A 21325-nucleotide genomic window follows, 5' to 3' on the forward strand; every position below is an offset into this window, starting at 1 on the left:
GGCAAGAAAATAAACACCAATGCAGTTAGTCATTTTTAACTAGTCAATATATTATGCTTCCAAGTTTAAAATCCTTTGGAATTTTTTCAGGGCAATATTAAGCTAGTAAGATATCAAATAGTCAATGATGTCAAGTCTTTGTAAAACAATGCACTTGGTCACTTTCTCCTGTATAACTACGATGTACATACATTATGATTTACCGTGATCGACTTAAGGCCCAGCATTCGTTAAGTCGCAACATAATTTTCTCTAAATCCAGGTAACAATTCACGTAATTTTCTTTCCTTAGAACACCGTTTTTTCAGTGAAAAAAATAAGTTTACTTACTAACTAAACATCACGCCGCTTCCGCGCAGGGGTAGGCAGGGAGAATAGAACGCCACACCACTCTGTCCTTGCAAACATTCTTCGCCTCTTCCACGTTCATGCGTCTCCTCATACATACCCGCCGATTGTTTCTACCCCTAACCTGACCATTTTCAAGTATTTGGCATACTTGATCGTGCTAAGTTTTTCTCGGTCCTCCTCTGCTCCTTTTTCCAATAACATTCGCCTCATAAATTTGTTTAAACGTTCTTTCCTCACTCATTCGTTCTACATGTCCTAACCATCTCAACACACCTTTCTTAACAAAGCTACTTGTGTTGATAGTGAAAAATAAGTTTTTCTTCGAAATAATTGAAAAAGAGTTATTAAAAGATAAGGTGTAAAAAAATATTTATTTTCTATATATGTACTTAAAAATAAAAAAAATATCCAAAATACATTGTTTTAAAAAAATCGAGCGTGAAGAGACATGTGACCTCTTCGGTGGTCTCCGGTGGATGAATGGGACTTAACGAATTCCGGGCCTTAAATTTGATCTGGCGATTATACAATATGTATGTATACGAGTATGTAAATATTTTTATTATTAACAATGAAATATTATAATTTAATTCATTTGCTAGATATTTCTACTTTTGACATCGTAATACTAGTTAAACTGTTCCTCGCCAAAAAAAAGACTAAGCCGTTCTGCTTAGAGAGGGACTTACAGTGATTGTTTATTATTTATATTTATGAATAATACAAAAGGTTTTTTATTTTAATTTATTTTGTGCGTGTGTGCTTTTTCGAATTAACATGTATAAAAGGCATTAATTTATTTTGCAGCATTTTAATAACATTTTATTTTTTATATCTGTAGGAAGGTTATGGAAATATTTTTATCATCTTTGCATTCATGTATTTTTTAAGCTGTTTTCGCCATTGAAACACATCAACGTGGCAATCCTTTATAAATTCTAAATCCTTAAATCATTTTCTTTTTTTTTCAGATTGCAGATAAAGCGAAGGAAGTGAATACATTTCGATAAATAAATTTATATGAACTTTTCGAGGACGAAAAGCTGTCAGTGATATAAAGTTCCGCCGAAACGACATAAGACACTATTTACAAGTGCATAAGTGACACATATGTGGAATTGTGTGTACATGTCGCATACATGTACGACTGGGACGTTATGTTATGGGCCCTACTGTAGCGACTGTATTAGTGTTGGTGATCAGTGTTATCGGAGCCGACTCGACTCATAATTCCACTGCGCTTTCTAAAGGTAAGCTTAGTACAAATATTTTTTTTATTATTAAGGCCCTGTATTCATCAAGTCTAATTTTATTTATAATAATATTTTGTCCGCCTCCGTAGTGCAAAGGTCAGCACGCTCGGCTACCGTTCTGGAGGTCCCGGGCTCAATTCCCAGGGGGGGGGGGGGTTAAATAAATATAAGTGATTTTTTCTCTATAATATTTATTTAATATTATCCTGGACTAGTACCTGAAGTGGAGGGCTGATCACCTTTCCTTCATGTATTAACGATCAAGATAACACTCTGTTTATGTGATGCAGTGCTCTGTGCATCATTGGGGTGCGGATAAGGGGTTGATGATATGATTCCTTAAGTCGCAACTTAATTTTCTCTAAATCCAAGTAACATTTTAAGTAATTGATTTAAAAAATATATTAAAATACCGTTCTTGCATTGAAAACGTTTTTCATCGAAATAATTTTTTCTTTTGAAAAGAAGAGTTATTAACAAGGTCAGGAGATTAAAAAATTAAAATATGTTTTCTGTATATGTATTCTAAAAACCAAAAAATATCCAATATATGTATATTCTTTCAAAAATCGGGCTTGGAAAGACGTGTTTCCTCTACGGCGGTCGGCTGGTGAATGAATTTTGTATCCTATTAATTTAAATTTACGATGCTAAGTACCACATATAGCCTCGTACGTAGGTAGGTAGACTGAAAAGTTCTGGTCAGGGATTTCATACGTTGAACCACGTAGTGTAGATAATTTAGACATTACTTCTGAACTATTTATTATAATAATTTTGCCATTTTTAATGCGGTGTCGACCCTTTTACCAGAATGTTAAAGTTAGAGAAACTAATTTAAAGAATATTTGGTTTTAGTGAATAAAAAATATGAATAAAACGTTTATTTCAGCACAAGATTCCAGCCTAAAATGGAAAAAAATAAACCTCATACGATTTTTTCTACATATTAGTCTATTTTACAAGAGTGTTCTAAATATTTATTTATTTATTTCAATATACCTATTTTTAAAAAAAATTATAAATTTTTTGTGGTCCTTCTGGAAAATAAAAACATATTTCAACGCAACTAAGCGTGAATGTCTCGAGAGAATTTCTTTATATGGCCGAATATAAAAGCTTAGGTAAGTGAATTTATTATTCATAATATTAAACTATTGAAAACATACGATCCCAGTTTTTAAATTTCATCATATGAAGAATTTCTTTGAAAAGACAAATAACGCCAATCTGCAATTAGATTTATTGATAGAATTCATCGTCTTCAATTTTATCAATAATTGATTCGGCATTAACTTTGTGGAATGAAATTTTGATTATTAAAAAAAATTAATCACTTAAAATAAATAAAATATTTAATTATGATGAAACGTTAATTAATAATATGTTGTTTCAAAATACGTCACCATTATTATCTATGTTTCCTTTTACAAAAAATCGCGTTCCTAACCCCCCCCCTCCCTATATTTATTATCCCTATGAACCCTTAATATTGTTTGCTCGTTAGTTTTAATTTTCACCTGTAGATGAAAACATCTGTTAGTTTTCGAAACAAGTCGTGTGTAATAAAATAAAACTCATTGAGTGGTTTATTAAAAGCGTTTATTAAAAAAAATAGTCCTCAATTTTAGTTTATTGATTACTACACTTATTAGGGTTTTTTTTTCTTTAAAAAAAAACTTTAAAATTCTTTGATAATATTTTTCTTTGATTAGTCAGTGCCGTCCGCCAAATAAGTAACACACAAAAATTATATTCAAAAGGTGTATGGAACAATCGATTATATTTTTATGGGTAGACAAATGAAGAACAATGTAATTACGTATTATAATTTGTATCTAACAATTATTAATTCCGTAATGATATTATGTAAAACGTATCGAAAGTATAAGGAAGTGATATTATCACGTTGATTACATTGTTTCGCAAAGTATTTAAAAAATTTATTGAAAAAAATGTTTCCACAGTATTGAATTTCTATTTAATACTTTTGGTGATTGTAAAATAAAGATTTATTTCGAAATCTTTTCTGCCATATGCTTAAATTCACAATGCTGTTAACATTTAAATTTGCAATAAATAGTTTATAAAAAAAAACTATCCTCAAATTCTGTATTCTACCGTCATCCATTTAAAATCTTAATTTTCCTTAACAAATTACCTGCGCCTAGGGCCCACATATTTAAAAACGAAACGAACGTAACCCAAATCGTTTTGTTTTACGAAATTTCCAAATACAATGAACATGTGTTTAAAAAAACTTTGATGTTAATCTGCGGTTCATTTTTTTTCAAATTTTTCCGTTGGTTTTTATTAAGTTACTATTTATTTACATTGATTAAAGAAAACACTTGTTTTTTACCACTTGAGTTTTATTATAGACTACATGTTTCAGAAGTTAAACTTCCATCATTCAGGTCTGTATAATAACAAGTGTTTTCTTTAATCATTGTAACATGTCTTACCACAAAGTTAATGCCGAAACAATAAATAAAATATTTATTTACATGTTTGGGATTCCTGAACAATATACGGTAAAATAATATCTTTTTTATGTCACAGACACGCGATACCTATACGAAAAATTAATATCATACGCTTCTTGACTATTTTTTTGTTATTTTAATAACTTCCATATTCTTCTTCATCTTTGATGAGATGTCAAAAAATAATAAGAATGGACCTTTTCACCGGCCTTCCATCTGTGTTATTTTAGGCTAGTAGTAATTTAAAGGTGTGTATAATACCGAGTACTTAATATACTCCTACTTCCGGATTTGGTACAAGGGTAAGCACCTATTGTATTTTCTATTGTTCACTACGATTAGTATGTTACAGAATAAAACAAACAAAAATAACATTAAATTGGTAGATACACAAAGCATGTACGCTCCTTATATCATATTGGTAGTGAAAGTAAAAATATATATAGTGTTTCGTTTATATTACACGCAAAATACTGTTTGCTATTTACTCCAGGGTTTGACTAATGCATTGAGGCCCAATATACGGTAAAACGCAACTTTTCTTCAAACCTAGGTAACATTTGACGATATTTTTTTCATAAAACACCTTTTTGTACTGAAAAAATAAGTTTTTCTTCGAAATAAATATATGGCTTTGAAAAGAAAAGAATTATTGAATGGTAAAGAGTTAAAAAAATATCTAAAATTGTTTTTCATCATATATAGTATTCTAAAAAAATCAAATTCCAATATTTTTTGAGCGCGGAAGGACGTCCAGCCCTAAGCATTGCCGAACGCGTTGTGATTTGAGCGTTCGAGATCTCGGCCTTAAGTTACCAATCCAACATTTTATAATATTCACAAATAAAGTAAATGAGATTTCAATCAACAAAACAAAAAATATTAGAGTAGCTTGGTAAATCAAAAAATCAAATGAAATAACCACTTTTTTACTATAAAATTTTTAGATATCGATCATTTAAAAATGAAGATAATGGGTTAATTTATTGAAGTTCACGAAAGGCAACATTGCAAATGAAAAACTATATAATATTTTATATAATTTAATACCGATGTAAGTACTAAATGACATACTCGTATTGTAGTACGGCAACATCAGCAGTTCACGAACAAACCTACATTTAAGTAGTAACTTAGTTTAAAATCGTATAATTTACGATGGAAAGTCTTGGTAACTTATAACACGGATGTGGTCAGTCAGCGAAGGATTATGTTATGCTCTGACCAAGCTTAGTGATATAACACACGACCAGAGTAGGAAGATGGCTATACCAACAAATTACTTACGTCTGCTTTAGCGTATTACTTACGTCTGGTGGTTCTAAGTTCTGAAACTAATAGAAAGGGTGCATGTACTACGTATATCGGTAAAGTAGTATTCTTGAATTCGTGTTCTCTATACATACAACTCGTGATTTGTCCTATGACTTTTAAAAATACTGAAGCTCGGTATTCAGACAGCTTATCTTACGGTTTACTGGTGCTGTGGTGCTGGGGGTTCTGGTTCGATTTCCTTTAGTTGTATGTATGATATTTTTCTTCTTAATATTGTGTTGTGTTTTTCATACCTTTCTCTTTATTAATTGTAAAAATTGTTGAATAAAAAAAAATGTTTTTTGAATTATTATTTTTGTCCATTGTAATGTCTTTTTGTATGTATATTTTTACTACTACTACTACTACTACCATCACGCCTTTTCCCCGCAGGGGTAGGCAGAGAGGATGGAACGCCACACTTTTCTGTCCTGACATACACTCCTCGCCTCCTTCACATCCATACATCTAGTCATACATGCCCTCCGATTACGCAGACTTTTGGCACCGCCAGATTTTAGATTATATTTTTACAATATATAAAATTTATTTTATAAGTCTACTCTTTGCAAACAAACAATAAAATGTCGGTATATTCTTAAGCGCAGTAATAATCAATGAAAGCATATTTTGCTTATAATTTTTGACAAAAAAAAAATAATTAAAAAAAAGACGGTAAAAAGTCGGTAATCCAAGTTTTGATCTGGAAAATGAATACTCATACTTACTCATTTTTTTTATTCATATAAATCACACACAAATTACCCTATCGAATATATTTAAATTTTACAGGAGTATAATACATACGAAACGTTTATATTTCCTGATACCTACATTAGAATCTATAATGTATAGGTATGCATACTTGTAACTACGTACAAAAACGAAGAATTGTCTTTCTTTGCCTGATTTCCCAGGCGGTTAGACTTTATATTACTCACTGCAATAGGAGAAAACGTACAAATTCAATGAATGGTAACATATATATTTTAAAGTGGCTGAAAATCAACCTTATTTTAAAAATTGTAACTCAAATTGGTTTGTTGACTTTTTCCTTCAATTCAGAAAGTGAAAAAAAAATCTGTTTTTATGACAGGTAGTTGGGTAGTCGGGTAGACGCTCGACTGCGAAGCTAGCGTCGCGGGTTCGATTCCCGTCAATTACAAAATAAATTCAAGAAAGATTTATTTGTAATTGGTCTGGGTGTTAGCGATGAATTTTTTTTTATATTTGCTTTCCTCATCCTTACTATCCTACCTGCAGACAACCCTGTAGAGTAGAGGCTTTGTGGGTTATTCCTTTTAAAAAAATGTATCGCAAACACAAAACATCCATATTGTAAATATTGTCACATAACCAAATCGACAAACCAAATCGAATTCTCCATGTAAATTCGGATAGAAAAAATAATTCTGAAATGAATTTGATCGATTTTGCTCAACACCAAGTTGTTTGTAGATATCATTATTTATAAATCCCAAATCTAAAAAAATATATAATGTAAGATGTATTATAATTTTTATATCATTTAGAGTTTCCATGTAAATAGTACAATAAGGATAAAAACGAACGAAAATATACTTTGTTCATTTTTTCTCATACATACATAGGTTGTTGGGGTAAGATTTAAATTAATTTTTATTACGATATACTTATACGTAGATTATTTTTCTTCGAAAAATATTTACCAATTACAAATTTTGAAGTCAATTTAAAATATGTATTTTCTCTTATTTTAAGCCATAATCAGCGCAATCGTCGGACCATGGGCGGATATAATGTCTACCTGTTTTACTTATTTATTCACCTTTCCAACCCAATCTAATTTAATCTCTTCTTACCAAAACAGCAGAAATGATTTCTCTGGGATTTAGTCGCACTGATAATTCTCTCAATTTACCGAAAAATTCCGGTGCATAGTATATCATTTGGTTGTTAATTGAAGGAACATCATTTTGATAGCATTTCGAATATTAAAAAAATCCATATGTTTAAAACTTTATTATTAGTTTTTTGTAATATTTTTACCCGTGTACACTACCACCATGTAGGTACATTATATCGACGTGCCCTACGTAAAGTGCTCTAACTACATTTTTATCAATTTTGAGATATTTGGTGTACGTTATCAACAGACCGTTATTTACAAATATAAATAAACAAAAAAATGTGTTTAAATTAAATTACGCCTAGTTTCCAGGCGTATAAGGCGCTATCTACATCGAATTTTCGAAATGCACTGAACTCCTAAAACGCTAACTACTTAATTTTGAAAATGCATAAAGTTTTAAAAAGATTTAATACATTATTTTATCGTGTTTTTTTAATGTATTATATACTAGTTTAGAATTTCAGATAAAACTGTTAATTAATAAAAAAACCTTGATAAAATCTTCGCTCTCTCCTGTAAAGTAACAGGTTTGCAGATAGAGTACTTTACGTAGGGGCCGTCGATATGATATATGTACATCAAAAACGTAATTTGGCTGTGAGGTATAATAATGTGTAATGTTATTATACAGACCTGAATGATGGAAGTTTAACTTCTGAAACATGTAGTCTTTAATAAAACTCAAGTGGTAAAAAACAAGCGTTTTCTTTAATCATTGTAACATGTCTTACCACAAAGTTAATGCCGAAACAATAAATAAAATATGTCTGTGAGGTGATTGGAAAATTCAGGATGTTCGTATTGGTAAAATATAACATATGGTTTGTTCTATATTCTCATATATATCCTTACATTAATATTACGAAATCTTTTACCAATGCTTGATGGACACGAGTGATAAGTTAATTGATACGAGTATATCCCGGAAATACCTAACATATATTTTTTTATGTAAGGAGAGGAGAATATTGTAAATTGAAGGGAATGTGGTGTAGACTAAACAAAATGTGTGTTTTGATGGGAATGTCTCATAAAACGAAAGAATGTGGTGAAATATGGCTGTTCTTTGTTTTAAACAATAGTTCTCATAATTTTAATTTTAATTTTTAAAGTTATGTATAGAAAATTTTCTTCAGGTTCAGATTTCTGGGGGGAATCAAATTTAAATTACTTTTATAAAGTAGGAAATATAATTGAGTTTGCATTCATGTGAGTTAAACTTGTATTTTATGCCTAAAAATATAAACACAAGAGTTTAATAACCACAAAAATACATGTTTGTAAAAATACATACTGAGGCAATTTTTATCATTATTATTAGGTACTGCACATTTCCGTTAATTTATTCTAGTTAAGGGCTTAATGAATTGCCAGGGCCGCATCGGAAACGGAGACTGCACCTTCCATAGCGTGAATGCATTTTTGGTGTTCCAACCTTTTTTATTTTTTAGCAAAACTGTATTACCGGAGAGTATACTGTAACAGAATTTCACAAGATATTTGTTAATAACATTCATATGTATATACATTTTTATTTTTGTAAATAATAGCATTACTCTCCTTATCATTCATCGTTCACATTGTGTATTACCACTAAAAACTCTACTTCACGACTCGATATATACGTCATTCTAAAAATAATTTGTTGAATGTTTTATTTTAATAAAGAAATAATGTATTTATAATTTTTAATAAATATTTTTTTAGTGAAGATTTGTGTAGACAGCGACTGAAGACAGATTTTTTTGATAGACAGCGGCAAAAATATAAAATTAGAAATGTTATCTCTATTTTTTATTTTTTTTTTATTCTAAATTAAACAAAATTTCAGAAAACGTAAAAAATACGCATTCGAAAGCGTTATATCAAAGTTATAATAACACACGTGTGTGTGTATTATAATTGTTTAGAAAACAAATTAAAATAGAGCCATTATTTTGTAAGGTTATTATCCTATTGGTCAATTTTTTATTTGCCAATCTTTTCTGTGGAGGACGATTTCTCAAATGGCTATTAAAATATTTAAAATACCGAAGAATTATAAATAAAATTGAAATGATCTTGAGAGTCGGCCCTGGAGACCCCACTTGCAGATGTTCCTTTTAATTGTTGGAAATTGTTGAAGATGATTTGATAACCCACGCCGGAATGATTGTACCTAATTAAAATTGTGCGTCACAAAAGCAACGTCTAGCTGTTAGCTCTCGAGATGTTTACTATTAATATCAATACTACGTTCCAAATATCAACGTATTAAATTAGGTAGGTACTTGACTCAAGTTTTTTTTTACCTTTTCAATGAAAGTAAAACGGTAAATAGATACACTAAGTACATAAATAATTCTAGGTATTGATTCAATTGGGATTTTAGCTGTACTACTTGAAATGTACAGAGTCGTTTAATATAAAAAAATCATATTATTTATTGATTCGGCATTAGCTTTGTGGAATGACATGATTATTTTATTAAAAATTAAACATTTGAATAATCCACTTAATCGAGTTTTATTTTATTTACGACTAGTTTCGAAAACGACAATTGTTTTCATCTTCAGGTACAAATTAAAACTGATTAACTAATTAGTTTTAATTTGTACCTGAAGATGAAAACAATTGTCGTTTTGAAACTAGTCGTAAATAAAATAAAACTCAATTAAGTGGATTATTCAAGTGTTTAATTTTGAATAAAATAAAAAAAAATCGATCCAGAAAATCACCCGTTAGCTCGAAATCTTAAATCCCCTAGAGTAATTCATCGATTGCATTGAAATTTTTACACAACGCGTATTTAGATACGCACGTGTTTTTATACATGTGTTTTTACCTGTGACAGGTAAAAATGTTTATTTTAAAATATTTTTTTACAGCAAATGGCAGCCCATCGGTTAAACGTTACAGCAACATACGCAATACAGAAAATTGCTCGTGACGGACAGCGTGCCTCTTGACAGAGTGTTGTCTCTTAGAATTTCCACAATGCAATCGATTTTTTTTATTGCATTATAGTAAAGATTTTTAATATTTTCATCGCTTCATAAAGATTGTGAAATTAAACGTATTAGAAATGCGTGATTTCTGTTTTATTTCTTTTCCATTTAACCAGACTGACCCATACGCGTGGCCGCAGAGCCAGTTATACATAAATATACATATTTAAGAGATTTATATGTACATACACATGACATAAGATTTTTTTCTTCGTGCAACTTGGTACATCGAGAGACTAGAGTACCTCTTGTAAATGACGATGGATTTAGGGACAGCTTAGGAAATACAATTGAAATTCATCTTCAACCGCACTTCACGGATCATCTTATACGATCTTGTATCTTACACCGACCCTGTCTCACCAAAAGACAGTTTTCTATCTGTCACAAGCCCGGAGAACAGCCTCATTTATCATTTTGTTTGAAATATTTACAATGGCCGCTCCGACAATACTAAAACCGCAAATGTTCAGCGCTTCTATAATAACTGTTTTGTTTTCTCCTAACCTATTGTAAGACATATGCGGGATAAGTCATTTCGGTTAATCTTTTGTTGGAATTTGGCGGAATAAAGGTGATGTGTATGTGTAAACACAATGGCTGATCCACACAAGAAAATGTTTATCTAAAATCTGCTTTGTTAACAACACATTAGGAGAGGTGTGTAAAAAATTTTGAATGTCAGAGTTCCGGTGAAAATGGTCAGTGACTTTTAAAACGAAAACAGACGGTATTTTTTTTTCATAAACATGCCTTGAAACAGACCACACAAGAGAAAGGACCTAACCTGTAAATCAGGTCTGGCCAACCCAAAATGCACCCCGGGCCGCATCCATGACCTCAAATTTTCCTAAGAGCCGCACACAGACTAATATTTAAAAAAAATTCAATGAATTTCACACTTATTGATTTTTTAGTATTATAAATAATTTGAAGTCCGCCTCCGTAGTGTAATGGTCAGCATGCTTGGCTACTGTTCTGGAGGCCCCGGGTTCAATTCCCAGGGGGGTCAAATAAATTGAGGTGATTTTTTTTTCACTCTAATATTTATTCAATATTATCCTGGACTGGTACCTAAAGCGGAGGGCTAATCACCTTTCCTTCATGTGTTAACGATCAAGATAACACTGCGTTTATATGATGCAGTGCCCTATGCACCATTGGGTGCGGATAAGGGTTTGAATGAATGAAATAATTTGAATGCGGTGGTAATCAGAAAGTACGATTAGGGTAATTATGAAAAAAAAAACACATTACTACAACCAGATGTAAGAAAACGCACATTGAACCAACAAGAAATGTATCTGTATAGTAATGAACATTTTTATAAATTTTAACAGTCAAAATTATTAATTAGACTCATAAATCAAACAATATTACCAATTTTATTTGAAATTACACCAATTTATCAATGGACGGACACTCAGTGCGAGATTTGAGTTTCTTTTCATCAAAATATATGCATTTCATGTAATTACAAAAACTGTTTTTTTAAAATATGAAATAAAATATATTCTGAATGACCCCATATATATTTTTTAATTCGTCATAAATGACCGCGGGCCGCGGGTTGGCCACCCTTGCTGTAAATGAATGTCTTACTTATAATATTTATCTCGATCTGGCACTGGCAGGCAAAAATGATTTTTGTTACGGCGATTCCTCGCCCTACCTTTTTTTATTTGCTTTTTTTCTGTTTAAATCATTTATTTATTTTTGTACAATTTATATCCCGCCGTTTTCGTGAAAATCACCTCAAGGGCGCTTTACATTTTACGGTGATTTTATCATTTAAAACCGACATATAAGAAAATACTATTCACCGCGATAAAAGAGTAAAAAGTCGTCACTTGACGTCCGATTTTTATTTAAAATATATATTGGATTTTATTTTGTTTTTAAGAATACATATTTAAAAAATATTTTTTAAATCGTGACCTTTCAATAACTGTTTTTTTAAACCATATATTTATTTCTAGTGTAATGGTCAGTCCGCCTCCGGCGTCCGCCTCCGTAGTGTAATGGTCAGCATGCTCGGCTACCGTTCTGGAGGTCCCGGGTTCGATTCCCAGGGGGGTTTAATAAATATAAGTGATTTTTTCACTCTAATATTTATTCAATATTACACTGGACTGGTACCTGAAGTGGAAGGCTGATCACCTTTCCTTCATGTGTAATCGATCGAGATAACACTGCGTTTATATGAAGCAGTGCCTTATGCACCATTGGGGTGCGGTAAGGGATTATTATTATTATTATTATTTCTAAGAAAAACTTATTTTTTCAATACGAAAATGGTCTTTTAAGAAAAAAATCAATTACGTTAAATGTTACCTAGGTTTAAAGAAAATTAAGTTGCGATTACCGATCCAATATCAATCGATTTGACGCAGTGCCTTATGCACCACTTGGGTGTAGTGTTGCCAGAAAGAAGAAATACCTTTATGCAATCATGTTTTAACAAAAAAAATATAGTAATAGTCTTGTGTAAATTAGGCTTAAAAATGTATCAATGTGATCCGCACATTGGTAAATTGACTACTTACTTACTTCAACCTTCTTCTTGGGTCCGGTATTGAACAAAGGCCTTCTTCTTGGACTTCCACCGTTCTGTGTTGGGTATATATCGCTCACTCCTTTCAACAACGTCATAAATAAAAAAACTTGATTTTCCAGGAGAACGTTTTTAAAGTTTAAAAATATAACAAATGTATTAAAAATTAATATCAAGCCACTTATTGAACTTTTTACTGTGCAACAGATCTTTTTAGATAAAACCTGAAGGTTTTTTCTGCATTTGAAAAATATTTAGTTTATTTAAAAAAAATAATTAAACAATATCTTTTCTTCAAAATGCAAAAACAACATTTTCTGCCGTGTAGCGGGTAAATATTAAGTAAAAAATATGCCTCTTTTGCTGGGATAAAGTATATTTTCTGGGCATTCCGAAAACATGCACAACTGAAAATTGACGATTTTTGATTTATGACATTCTTGAAAGGAGTGAGCGATATATGTATATTGACATAATTGAAATAATGATTGAGTTGAATCCCAAACACTTCTTCATTCTTCTAAACTGTGTTACATTTTTGTTTCCCCTACATAAATATACTGTATCAACAAAGTTACAATAGAATCTCACAATGTCTGTTTCCACTGCCTTCACAGTTTTTACTTCATGTGTTAATTTTATCCCTAAAAATGTAAATACGTTTAATTGAATAAATAAATAACAAAATTTAAAAAGCGTTTCCTTCTTCTTCTTCTTCAGTTTGCGTCTCGGAGTGCCGGAGGTGTGAGGTGGGCGCGGTGGGGCGCGGGAGGTGCTTGTCCCTCTGCCCCACGTACAGCGGCAAGGGCAGCCCATGTCAGCCCCCCAGGAGAATAAATGAGGTAAATAAACCTTTTCCTTACACCTGATTCCAAAAAAAAAACAAAACATCAATTTCGATGTTTAGCCCATCGGCATACCAGCCGCCATACCTTGGTGGATAAGAATACTTTACATTCGCATATCACCCGCAGTTTAAGCCTCACCTCCGTCCGTGGGAAGTTCATATTATAAAGATACTTTTGTGTGATATCTACAAAACTTTTGGAAATGTATCATTTCTTACTCCGAGTGCCCTAAATTTTGTTGCTTTTTTTCTTCCTACTTTTTATACCGTATCCTATTATAAAGCATTAATATATTTCACCCTTTGCTCTTTCTTATGTCATTAGTATCCTGTATGTGCCTGGTACACACACAAATTTCTTCACAAATGCATTCAGCGTACCATCCGGTATTTTTAGAATTGCAACCTGGCAGTCGTGAAAATGGATATCATGAGAATTGCCAACCTGGCGACGTCACAGAAAGGCCGCTTCAACTAGAGCAATGATAAATTTTTAACAAAAATAATAAAATCACGCTACGCCATATGACAAAGATAGATTGATTTTTGCCACTTTGATGTGCGATTGAAATCCGATGATGAATGGATCGCCGCAAAATGCATAGCTGACAATATCTATACAGTGTTCAAAATGTAAATCCAGTTTTCTTGTTTCAATAATGACTAATGAAAACGGACTTATTTCAATAAGTTTAATAATCAATATCTTTAGATATGATTTTTCCCTTTCAGATAACTGTAGGCTGTGCTGCCGGAGTCCTGCTCTGCATCATGTTTGCAGTAGGAGGGTTGTTGTGTGTCAGGATGCGGCACAAGCGGAAGGACAGTCTTCCCAAGCAGAGTCCAAAGGCATTGAGAAACTTTCACAAAGAGTTGGATAGATTCAGGGTAAGATAATCCTTACTTGGGCTTCTATTAATTAGAACAATCGTTTAAAACCTATGAAAAATAACCTTATTCAGTATATCATTCTTCAAACCCTCCTCCTTCACCCGATGGTGCATAGATGTATTTCCTTATACATAGCACTGTGTATTTCCTCATAGCACTGCATCATATAAACGCAGTGTTATCTTGAGGAGGTTTTCAATAAGTACTTTGATATTGCCTTTTTTCACCATTGCTAATAACTTGTAATTTTGCCATTGCTAATAACTTGTAAGTCAGTATCAGTCTTGATAAAGAAGCGGTTAGCTTCAAAACCGGTAGACATTATAATTAAGTTATAATAAAATAGTTACAGTGATTTTTAAACAAAGTTATATTTTAACCTTTCCGGGAGTACAAAAATTGATGTCCGACTTTCTCTGGGGAGTGAGTTATTTTACAGAAAAAATTTTTTTTTTCATTAAATCGATATATTATGAAGATAGAAATTATGTTTAAATAATTTAATTAAAAAAACACCTATTCGAAATATTTTTCAGTTATGACAAAATTACACACAAATATCCACAGATGTCATTGCTATATAAGTTACATTATACTAACGGGCAGACGGACTTCGACGTTCATTAACGTCGATATTCCTTTATGGAAAATTCGCACTGGCGTTCATTTACGTCCATGCTCCCGGACAGGTTAATTATAAAAGGGAAAATCACAAAGTTAGTGCTTCAAATATAAATTATTTGCTTATAACTTGATTTATCATTACATAATCAAATGATTGAATGACAAAATTTATCATAAAAGTGCCTCAATCACTGTTTGTCTGATATTAGTCTATCTCCACGGAAAGCATTCCAACTCATCCTTTAGTAATGAATGTTTCCCTACTGGATATTGAAAATTGTATTTTAACGTGTTATTTTTTACATTTCAGCCTTATGCTTACACATTTTTGGCCACCCTAAATGATGTGAGACGATACGTAAGAGAAATGCATCGAGCAGGAAATACCGAGGCTGCTGTATTTTGCGGGTAAATACATAAAAAAATTCATTTATCTCGTCTCTTCTGTTCTTCTTCAGCTAGGACTGTGTCCTATTGTTCTCGGAGTCCGCTCCTGGGAGGTGGATGACCAGCTATCTTTCCATCGTTAGATCACCCATCCTCCTGGGAGTTTGTTATTTCTTATGCATTCATCTGCTGCTATCCTCACTACTCAATCCGAACTTGCTATTCCCACATGATCTCTCCAGAAATGTCGTCTTACTCTTCCCCATCGCACAATATCTTTGACATCGCAGATTTTTCTTATTACAGAGTTTTTTAAATAAAAGTTTCTTAAATTCATATATCGTAGTCGTATAGGAGAAAGTAACCAACTAACAAAACATAAAATGTTCAGGAGGGCCATTTAAGTCACTTTTGCTTGGCAAGAAAATAAACATCAATGCAGTTAGTCATTTTTAACAAGTCAACATATTATACTTCCAAGTTTAAAATCCTTTGGGATTTTTTTCAGGGTAATATTAAGCTAGCAAGATATCAAATTGTTAATGATCACGTTTTTGTAAAAAATGCACTTGGTCACTTTCTCCTGTATGACTGCGATATCAACAAATCCCAAACACCTCTTCGTTCTTCTAAATTGTGTTACATATTTGTTTCCCCTACATAAATTTATGTTGTATCAATACAAGTTTTAAACATTCACCATAAATACATACATAACTCGAAATAGAATCTCACAATTTGTCTGTTTCCACTGCCTTCATAGTTTTTACTTGATGTGTTAATTTTATCCTTAAAAATATCAATTACCATGTAAATATGTTTAATAAAATAAATACATACAAATACAATATATAATGCCCATACATTGCTCCTATTTCCTTATAGGGCTGTGAAACATGGCACCTTACAATTGCCCAGAGCAGAATTGAGGTGGTTTGGACATGTGGAACGAATGAATGAGGAAAGAATGGTAAAACTAATTTATGGGACGGATATAGTTGGAAATAAAAGCAGATTAAGACCGAGGAAATTTTGGCATGATTAAGTATATCAGGTACATGAAAGTGGTCAGGTCAGAAGTCAAGGAGCCGGTTGCATGTAATACAAAAGAAGTGAAGAATGTTTGCGAAGTCAGAGTGCTATAGTGTATTCTATTCTCTCTGCCTACCCCTGCGAGGAAGCGACATAATGGTTAGTTTTTATTTTTTTATTACATTTTTTTATTTTTTTCATTATTTTTATTTCGGTTAACAACAGCAACATATGTAAAACAAAACAATCAAAAGATATACATTAAACAAGCCAATTATAGTTAACCACAGAAACATAAAGATTAGTACAAAATATTTAGTGTAGATCTAGCAAATGAATGAATATGTGTGTGTGTGTATTGTTGATTCTAGTAGGGACATACATACAATGCTGAGAAGCATAATTTTTAAAGGTCCTGAGAGGACAATATGCTCACCATTTGACTTTTCAACACAGATTTTCCATAGTTGAAAATGTCAACTTGCCTAAAACATGAGTTGTACTCACTAGCCATTCGAAACATAGGTGAACTCCGCGCATAATTAGTTCGAAGGACAGGTACTCTGTTGGTTAGTTAGATTAATTTTATTTAATTTCGTATCTGTACATGCAACGGTTTCAGTTTGCACTGTCTTATTAAGTACTCGGTTTAAGAACTGTGGATAATAAATCTAAACTGATTTCAGGCGTTCCCTCAGTGACCTTGCCAAGATCCTGATGCTGCTGAATAGAAGAGATGTTCCTGTGATACCACCCGACTGGCCGCGATTGGCTACTCTAGCCGAATTGTATGTATATTTCATATTCTATTATGTACATTTTATTCTATTGTGTCCGCCTCCGTAGTGTTATGGTCAGCACGCTCTGCTACCGTTCTGTAGGTCCGGGTTCAATTCCCAAGGGGGGGTAAAATAAATGTAAGTGATTTTTTCACTGTTATATTTATTCAATATTACCCTGGACTGGTACCTGAAGCGGAGGGCTGATCACCTTTCTTTCATGTGTAAACGATCAAGATAACACTGCGTTTATATGACGCAGTGCCCTATGCACCATTGGGGTGCGGATAAGGGTTTTATTGTTATATTATTATGTTTATTTTACTTTAAGAATGTATATTGATATTTTTTAGAATATATATGGAGTTTTTTTTATTTATTAACTTTTTAACGCCTTACCTTTCAATAACTCTTTTTTCTAAACTAAATAATTGTTTAAAGAAAAACTAATTTTTTTAATAAAAAAACGGTGTTTTAAGAAAAAATCAATTACGTAAAATGTTACCTGAGTTTAGAGAAAATTAAGTTGCGACTTATTGAGATAGGAATAAAGAAGTCTGGGTATTTAAGATGGCTTACATCTTGTCATAAGCTGGTTCAAGCTGATCACTTAATACATCATATTACCCATGATTGATAACCACATTACTTAAAGTTGTATATATATATAAGAAGTGACAACATATGTTATTTCTTCAATTGAAATTCTATGATGTGACGATCTATGATTGAAATTCGTATTTTTTTTTTATTCAGTAGAAATATTTATAAAAAATATTTAAAGAAATAATCAAATTAGTATTTATAAATTATAGTCATGTACAAATTCCTGGGTTTTGTCTGATGTCCCAATAAAAGGAAACGGATAGTAAAAATTAATTATAATTTTATATTAATTTCAGACTTTTGGAGCGACGCAGTCTAGTTATTCCTCCACCCCAACCACAAGTTGCCCAGCTGATACAATTCCTGCAGACCCCAACGCAGAAGCCCCAATCTTCTATAGACCCCACTCAATCCACCCCCATGTCAACGTTGAAACCTCCGGCTTACGAGCTTTCGATACAAACTCAAGACAGCCCGGCGTTTGGGGACTTTTCTTTCAAACCAGACTGGAGTCAGCAGTGGGAATTACCCCAAGAGTCTACACAGGACAGGCCGAGCATCCAACACGCCAACGCTTGGCAAAACAGACAAGAAAATCGAAGAGCTAGTCTGTGGCCTGATGAAGATTTCTTCCTCATCGGTTACAGACCACAAGATGAGATTGTTACTGTTTTATAATGTCTACTTTTACCTTTCAATGTATGCAAATAAGAAGATGCACTTCTACAAACTTATCTGTAGAATTGGCGAGGATGTTATTGATGCTATTTTTTATTTAGTTTTTAAATATATAAGAATTTAGATGAAAGTATTGAAAAGATCGCCCACTTTTGACTGTTCTACACATAAGTTTGTCAGAGTTATAATCTACACATAAGTTTGTCAGAGTTATAATTTACAATAAGATAAAGATAATAATAATAAAAAACTTATCTCTGAGAGATGTTTTATAATATAGACAGACCTCGTGCTTAGTGACTAAGGCATTCCAAACCCATGAACATGTAGTGTAGAGAAATTTGATTTAACTTGTAAAAGTCATTATTAGCAACTAGTTGCTAACTTTATTTTTTATTTGTAACACAATGGTCAGGAATGCCTGATGGCGTATTATACACATTATCTATATTGATGATGTACAGAGAATTAATAAGTTAACACATTATTTATTGATATGCATAAAGTATTCATAATTACACCTTAAAGTCCATTCTACATTCCACCAAACTAGATATAAAGTAAATTGGTTGATAAATGAACTCTTTACTTATGTCATACTCCTTAATATCAGTACACAATAGTTCAATTGTAGCTCTGCACATCATATTACATCATTTTACCTAGAGATGATGGAAGTTTTTTAAGACATTTTACTGTCATTCATACAGGGGGTTTTAAAAATATTCTAAATGTAAGCAGTCATTAAGTGATGAGTGGTTGTAATATATTTTTTAAATGTTTTTTGTAGATAGTTTCATTGTCGGCAAATATTTGTAAGAAATATATAAATTATAATATCCGATGTCTAGAAATATTTTTTTATTAAAATTTAACAAGCACAATACATAAAAATAAATACCACAATTTAGTTTAAAGTTTTTTCAAAGTATAATAATTAGTTTCATTTATTGGTTCCGCAGTCACTTTGTGATAATATCTATCAATTATAAAATTTACTTGGTAAATATCGCTGATTATTATATTAGATTGTGATACATGCTTTGATGCACCCAACATCATTATTAAACACTGTAATACGATATTAAATGGATCGAAATACATATAACTATTGTTAACTTTATTAAGTATAATAATTAGTGGTATTTACCAAAATGATGTTAAATTTCAAACATTCTAATTAGTTTTCAATTTATGATAAATTCATAAACCTGATGTATTAAGAATAGGCCATCCTATGGTTTTGTTAGTAAAATAATAGTAATAAATCACCCACTAACACACTTCCTCTTAGATTATAGTTTCATGATACTGTGCACAGAACACCAAATAATTTAATCTAGTCAATGTAATTTTTATTTTTATTAATGTGTATTTTTTTTAAATATTTCACACCTGTAAATTTAATGGGAGAATAAAAACTGTTTATGTAAAAAAAAATGTTTTATTTTTATATTATTATTTTCAGTCAGCTTGATTCCATTTAAAAAAAATTGTTTTGACTGGCGCAGAGTCCCGGCTCACAAGTATATATATGAAAAGGATCTTTTCTGTAACTCATGCTAAATGTCACTCGTTAAGGTGGGGACTGACCAGAGCATTTTGTCGTAAAGTAACATTCGCAGTGAGCATCCGACTTCGGATGGAGTACTCAGAATGAGCAGCAAGCAGCTCGGCTTGCTGTACGAATGCTCGCATCATAACGTGTTACGTTACGACGAAATGATTCTGGTCAGTCCCCACCTATAAGGAAGCAACTTTTTGACATTTTTTTGTTAAATTACATTACATTACATTTGCAAATTACATGCTATGAGATGTTCCAATGTATAAAAAAAATATAAAAATTACATCTTAAATGAGAATGTTATGCTGGCAACTACAGACTACCAAATATATGCTTGCATAACTTAATTCTGTACTTCACTCCATTGAGGATTGGAGTGAGAACTATCTATCTATTACTTGCAAAAGAGAAGTTCTTCATATCGTAGTGAGCATGCGGCTTAAAACGGCACAAATATTTAAAAGTAACCTTTACTTTATCAAGCAATAAGAAAATTAAACTAAATTAAGTAAAATGATGTCTGTATAAATAAAGTATTCGAAGCAAGTAAAAGGCCCTGAATTTTTTAGCTAAATGAAGTGATTAGAAACACTTTTAGCTGGCTGAATATGAGTAAACATGTAGCCACAAAACCCACAAATGTCCGATAGGGATGTGAGTATCCCAACGCATTTAGATCGATTTTTATATTTAAGCGATTTAAACAGAGTCCATATAGGTGTGTGTGCGTGCATGCGTAAAATCAATTCATTGAAAACGGACCTTATTTCTATTTACAGACGGAGGGAGAGAGTGAGTACATATTCTTTTTAAATATGGATGTTGTTTTCAAATGTTTTTTGCGACATGTCGATATTTTGTCAAAGTTAATATCAATCTTCAGTTGAGAGTTTATAATTTAAATAAATTCAAGCGTTTTTGATTTTTTAATCGAAGTATTGATCTTGTGAGATTGATATTATCGTTTCACATCACTAAATGTAGATGAGGTATCGATGTTTCCAGAACATCGATAAATCTATGATCGCATTTGTCCTTCACATCACTAACGTCAAATTCAGTCAATTAGTCTTTGCAG

At 31.8% G+C, this 21325-nt stretch overlaps 1 protein-coding gene across 2 annotated transcripts in view; it reads left to right on the forward strand.

Moving 5' to 3' along the window:
• The window catches only part of T48 (FU domain-containing protein T48), a 36510-nt gene extending 16390 nt beyond the window's left edge, over positions 1–20120 (forward strand). For both annotated transcript variants that reach the window (XM_088266422.1, XM_088266421.1), the window contains exons 2-7: positions 1323–1601; positions 13557–13678; positions 14416–14571; positions 15509–15606; positions 17304–17405; positions 18299–20120. In XM_088266422.1, the coding sequence (XP_088122548.1) occupies positions 1514–1601; positions 13557–13678; positions 14416–14571; positions 15509–15606; positions 17304–17405; positions 18299–18680 (948 nt within the window). In that variant the 5' untranslated portion in view covers positions 1323–1513 and the 3' untranslated portion in view covers positions 18681–20120. The remainder of the gene's footprint in view (positions 1–1322; positions 1602–13556; positions 13679–14415; positions 14572–15508; positions 15607–17303; positions 17406–18298) is intronic.
• Positions 20121–21325: the final 1205 nt, after the last annotated feature.

The sequence above is a fragment of the Brachycentrus maculatus genome, unplaced genomic scaffold (assembly GCF_059751285.1).
Source record: "Brachycentrus maculatus isolate JH-2025_06_01 unplaced genomic scaffold, ASM5975128v1 h1tg000269l, whole genome shotgun sequence".
NCBI lineage: Eukaryota > Metazoa > Arthropoda > Insecta > Trichoptera > Brachycentridae > Brachycentrus > Brachycentrus maculatus.